This window comes from Galeopterus variegatus, unplaced genomic scaffold, assembly GCF_000696425.1.
Source record: "Galeopterus variegatus unplaced genomic scaffold, G_variegatus-3.0.2 Scaffold837, whole genome shotgun sequence".
NCBI lineage: Eukaryota > Metazoa > Chordata > Mammalia > Dermoptera > Cynocephalidae > Galeopterus > Galeopterus variegatus.
The window spans coordinates 406,287-412,472 of NW_007726948.1; the positions used below are offsets into that span (position 1 = coordinate 406,287).

A 6,186-nucleotide genomic window follows, 5' to 3' on the forward strand; every position below is an offset into this window, starting at 1 on the left:
GAATAGAACAGCGCACTCTTCCCAACTAATGAAGGGCTCCTTGAAGGAATTTACCCAATATTTTTCCAGCCAATAGGAGAAATTGTTCTCTTTTTTAGGGAGCTTTGGAGCAAATGTGTTCAAGACACCAATTACAAAACCAGCTGGTCCAGTGTAAACTGATGCTCAGAAAAGCTTGACTGAGCAAAAATATAGCTACAGCTTGGTCTCTGCCTTCTCAGCCCAGCACCCCGTGTGCCTAAGGAAAGAGACAAAGGAATGTGAGCCTCTTCTGTTTGAAAAAGGACACAGTCTCACTTCATATCCATCTGGACTCTTCAATCCTTTCCTGCCTTTTTTTTTTTTTTTTTTTTTTTTTTTGCCTCCTTACCCCACCTTTTTCTCAGACATACGGAACCCACCAGGAGTAATCCATTCCAGCCCTGGTGAAAGGGAGGGAGCTTCTCCTACCTTCCACTTGATAAGCTGCTGTGGCTGCACCCCATCCAAAGCCTGCAGGGAAAGCCATGGTTTCAGAGGAGGCCAGTTAGAACCTTCAGCTAACAGGAGCCCAGCACCCTTTAGCCAGAGGAGCCAAGCAACTGTGCAAACAGTAAGTAAACTCTCACCCCAATGGTGTCTCTGCATGTGCAAACAAGAAGGGAAGCGATTAAAGCATCCCACGTGACTGGCCACAGCCTTGATGAGAATCTAAGACACTTTTACAGAGCAAGCAATTATATTTTCTTCTCCCAGCACTCCTGATATTTAACAGAGTCAAATTAGCCTGGCTGCTGACCAAGGTCGCTGCTTCGTCAGGGCACCCATGCACCTTATCTTTTCCTTGTTAATGTAAAACATGGACCTTGTTTTAAAAAGTCATATAATCCTACTAGAATTTTCCATTAACCAATTCTTATCAATTACTGATCCCTTCTCCCTAGAAATAACCATTTTCAACCACGTCTTCTGGTATTTATTCCTATGTTGTTTCAGTAATAAGCTGATGGTACTGCTTCTTAATTATTTTTCAAATAATAGATAACTATTGACCTCTGGATATAGGGATAAAGAATCTAGCATTCTCTCTCTCTCTCTCTCTCTCTCTCTCTCTCTTCTCTCTCTCACCTTTCTTCTCTCTTTTTCCCTCTCCCCTACCTTCCCTCATTTATCCAACATGATAAGATTGCTTTTTCTGTTTAAATAAGTTTGATACTTACATTATTATACTATTTATGGTTCAAAGCTGAGCCACGTAGTATGCCTTGCTTATGTGCAACTTTTTACTTTTTCTGGGGTTAATGAATTGCCCACTTTTATACATATTTAATTTTCTCTATACCTGTCACTGATTCGTACCCAAACACTCTTACAGAAGTATAAATCTCTGAGTTGCTCAGACAACTCTGTTTTCTTGCTTCATTCCGCACTGTATACTTTTTAGACCACAACAAAGCTATCAGCATCCACCATCACTTCCACATCATTCAGAGAAGTCCCCGCACCTCTCCCCTGGTCTCTCGCCCTCTTTGTTTCTTCTCCCCTTTTAGAGGAGCAAATTCTCAAATAACTTTCTGATAAAGGGGGCATAGGAGATAAATGTTCTCAGACCCTGTGGTTCCAAGATTATCTTAGTCTAACATCACACTTGATATGCAGTTTTTTTAGTACAAGATTTTATGATGGAAATAACTTTCACTCAGGATTTTGAAAACAGTTCATCATTTTCCAGCTTCCAGTGTGGCTATTGAGAAGCGTGATAAACCAAGTCCTAATCTTTTCTATACCTGTCTAACCTGTTTCTTTCCCCAGCCCACTCTTATGGTTCCCCAAGTTTCTGTTTCTGAAATTTCACAGTCATGATCTTGGGCTTAAAACCACTGTGGCAGGCACCCCGTGGGTACATGCCTTAGTAATGTGGAATGTTGACAGTGGGGGAAATGGTAAGGGGGCCCTGAGAACTCTCTGCACTATCTTTGTAACTTTTCCGTAAATCTAAAATGGATCCAAAATAAAAAGTTTATTTAAAAAAAAAATGCCTGTGGAGAGAGGAGTTGGACATAATCAAAGTGAGGAAAGTTCAGTTTCCCCCAAACTGAACTAAATCCTCCTGTACTGTACCATGACAGGAACACAAGGTTTCGAATGAGGTATAACTAGGTTGAAATCCTACCCTCTCCAGTTATCCTAACCCTAAGGAGAAAGAAGCAGTTAAATATAGAAGGAAGTGAAGGAAGCCATTTATGATATTTAAAGTACATGTTTGGTAAAATAAACGTCAAAAATACAAAACAAATTATTAAATCTAGCCCCTATAGTCATTCGGTTCTTAAGCAATCACTGTAAATTGAATGAAAAGATATATATATTAAAATTTCATTATGAAACACTAGATGGCAGTATTGCAATTTTTTTAGGTTTACAAGTTGCTGTAGGAAGTGGTATTAAAATTTAGTTATTTCACCAATAGCTGTCGATTCCAATAGCTCCTAACTAATTGCTACTACCCTTCTGAAGATGCTCTCCAGAAAAAGCAATCTACACTCTGCAGCTAGATGTCCACAAATGGCAGAATTTAATTTTTCTCAACTTTGATTGGATTCTGTAATACAGCTTTCCCGAATTTTTTGGTGTCAGGACCTCTTTGCATTCTTAAAAATCATTAAGGCTCCTAAATTACGTATATTTTCTTAATGTGGGTTAGATTTATCAATATTAGAAATTAAACCTGAGAATTTTCTAAAATATTTATTGTTGACTTTATTTAAAATGGCAATGAAAAGCATGTTAACATAAACAACATATTTTATAAAACACACACATACATATAATTCAAAAAAATATGTAGTGAGAAAAGTGGCATTGATTGCATTTTTGCTAATCTCTTCCGTGCCTGGTTTAATAGAAGCCAGGCGGATGCTCATACCTCCTTCTTATTTTATTTGTTGCTTCTGGAAAACTCCACTGTGCACTCATAGAAGACGAGAGATGAGACTGGAAAGGCAAATGTCTTAGTATCATTATGAAAACAGTTTTGACATTGTGGATCCCCAAAAGGGTCTTATGACCCTTATGGACCACAAGGAGTTTGCAGACCACACTTTAAGAAGCATAGCTCTCCTGGTACCCTCTCTCTCCCTCTTTCAGGGTCTTCCATTGCTGTCCACAAGTCCTCAGAATCCTCCTCCCCTTTCAGAGAGCTCTTTTCACTGATGTTCCTTGCATGAAGGCCCTTATGACTCTAAGACATGAATTTGTAGCTGCAATATCAGGTGAGAAAGAATTACTGCATTTCTTTATTTTCTTCATACAAAAAGAATTTTCACTTCATGGCCCCATTCAGGAAAACTGGCTGGTAATTTAATTTTTTGTTATTTGGGTCCTCTCCATTTAGCTCTTGTGAAGGCCAAATACAAAAAAAAAAAAATGCCTGCTGTCCCTATTTCTTCACCTTCCAATTTGGGTCCACACTGGTTAATGCCAAGTTCGCCAAACTGTGAACCTACTATAGCCCGTTCAAGTCCACTAATTCTGCCTTTTAAGCACAGGATTGTTTTCCAAGGGTATAAATCTGAGGTTTTATGTTCAACTACCTTCATTACAACCACACAGTAATCTCTCTGAGGTCCTGCCACTTTACAAAGGTACTGCTTAAGAACAGCACAAGTCCTGCTATTCATGAGAGCCATCACCCTCTGTCTACTTCCCAAGCTGAAGGCAAATAATATAAGTTGCTTGCATTATGTTTTTGCTTACAAGTGTGCTCTTTCTAGAAGTCCTGCGTGTGCAAAGAGACTACAAATTCAGTGTCCTATAAGGGGAAAAATCTTGCAGAAATGTGTGTCCTTGTTAACTACAAAACAAACTGTTCTTTAATAAGGATTCAGCTCTATTAATCATGACCTTGACCCTCCCAATTTGAATTGCTGAGATTCAAAAACTCTGACATTCAAAATGTTCATGTGGACCTGTGTTAGGTAAAACAGTAAGGTTTTCAATGAGCCTTTGTCTCTCTATAGCAAAGATACCTGTGTGTGATAACCAATTCTATTTCCTTTTCCATCTGGCACTGTCAGACTACGTTTGTCAGCTCCCTTGCAAATTGGTGTGGCCATATGACTGTGACCTGGTCAGTGGAACTGGGCAGAAGTAATATGGGCCACTTCCAGGCTGACTCACTAAAATCTGCCTAAACAGTCATTCACGTTTCATCCATGTGTCTTCATTCTTCTGTCATCCACCAGCTGGATATACAGGCTCCACTGGGAAACTTCGAGGCCCTAAGAACTCCTAGATGGAAAGAGCCTCATTCCCTGTATCACTGCATGGAGCACAGAACCCACCAGCCCTGCAGCAGCCCTCATTGCACTGTGGTACGAATGAGAAATAAACTTTTATTTATTTTGCTAAACCACTGAGATTGGAGTTTCTGATAAACACACTCTGAATAACAGCTATGCTTTAAATAAAAAGCCCAGGAGAGCAATTTAATGACTTCAAAGCACTGTTTTCCAGCAAGGCAGCCTCTTTACTGATATCTTATCATTGGAGAAGAAAGGAAGTCAAAGGGAAAGTGAAGGAGGGTGGAGAGGGGGGTGAGGCATACCAAAGGGCAAAGCTACCTGTAGTTGTTTGTGCCAAGGATTATTCATCTTGATTCATCCTGAATTGGCCAGGAAAGATCTAGTCAAATTTTGAACTAAAATACCACATTTTATAAAAGTGCTTCCCAAACAGGGCCCCTGACTCCTGCAAGTTATTTTTAATATTTCAATAATTCTAATTGCAATTGTATATTTACTTCCTATGAGCCCTTCCCGGCTATACAAAACATCAATTTTATTGCTTTAGGCTGGAATCACATTAACTCAATGTGGTAACACCAGCTTCTCATGCATGAAAATGCAAAAATTAATTAGTTATAACAGTGCTTTCAGTTTCTTAGAATATGTCAAAACATATTCTGAAGGGCAGAAAGAAAATCAATAATAAAGGAAAACTTTGATTTGTGAACATTCTGACAACCATGATGTGTGTGTGTACATGTGTGGCAGCCAGGGGACAGAGACATGTATTAATCTGGCCACCCAGGATTCAGCCAATTTACCTCTTGGTAATAGAATCTGATTTTCCTTCAGGCATCTGCCTTTGCCCTCTGCAGCCTAAATGCTTCTGGAAAACCTGACACTGGGCCCCACCCAATAACCCACCAACCTCAGGAATTAATTTAAGGCTATCTTCATATTTCATCTCATTAGTTCCAGGGATTAGATTACAGATGGGCTTGAAACCCAATTCAAACAATGAGAAGTAAGAAAAAGTCCATTAGGGTTTTTGAGAAAAAGCTTTCTCACACTTTCACAGAAGTGACCTAAAAAGACATACTCTTCCTGCTACACCTCAAGGTGGAAGTTTTGGGCAGCATTTTATAAACATAAAGAGGACCAGCCTTAGGACATAGAGGAAAGATGGAGGAAAATAAACCTTTTGTGAACCCAATGAATTCCCTTTATGCTTTAGGCCTCTTCAAGTTGGATTTCCTGTTACTTGTAACCAAAAAATTCAAATTCACGGGTGTGTGTGTGAGTGTGTGTATGAGATATTTAGAGTACATATGTTCTTATGTAGATGTAGTCATGTACAAATGAGTAGAGACATGAAAGTAGATGTGTGTATGTGTTTATGTGTGTATGGTTTATATATGTGTCTCTGTATCATTAATTCTCTCCAAATAAAGAAACTTAAACACCTTTACTGGATATTTTTCCTGTCTTCAATCCTGGCTCATATCATCAGCCTGGAAATGAAGATACATGTGAGATAATTAATGGCAGTCTCAAGTGGGATTCAATCCCACTATTTGCACTTGTTTATTGAAGGCCATCCACCCCATAAGATTGAGCATAAAAGAGATACAAAACAACAGCAGTGCATCGCTCAACCTTTCAAAAAACCGTACCGCTATATAATTAAGGATTTACTATTGAGTAATTTTCAAAACAAACAAAAAATGCTCTGCCCTTCAAAGTGTTGACAGGCTGATGCTAACAGTGACATACAAATAGTCACAAAAACCACTGCGTACCACTCCAAGCTACTGAGCTTAGCGCTGTAAGAATAAAAGGCAGTCAGAGGAGGCAGAGCCCTTGGAGTTCCTTTTGGGAGCTTTCCAACAAATACCCACAGCTGTGGTATCAAGTTCTAGCA

The 6,186-nt window shown here is 39.2% G+C and overlaps 1 protein-coding gene across 1 annotated transcript in view; it reads right to left on the reverse strand.

Moving 5' to 3' along the window:
- Positions 1 to 610, reverse strand: part of LOC103590554 (cytosolic beta-glucosidase) — a 133,218-nt gene extending 132,608 nt beyond the window's left edge. Inside the window, exon 1 of the mRNA XM_008572806.1 lies at positions 451 to 610. Coding sequence (XP_008571028.1) covers positions 451 to 508 — 58 coding nt within the window. The 5' untranslated portion in view covers positions 509 to 610. The remainder of the gene's footprint in view (positions 1 to 450) is intronic.
- Between the last annotated feature and the right edge of the window lie 5,576 nt (positions 611 to 6,186).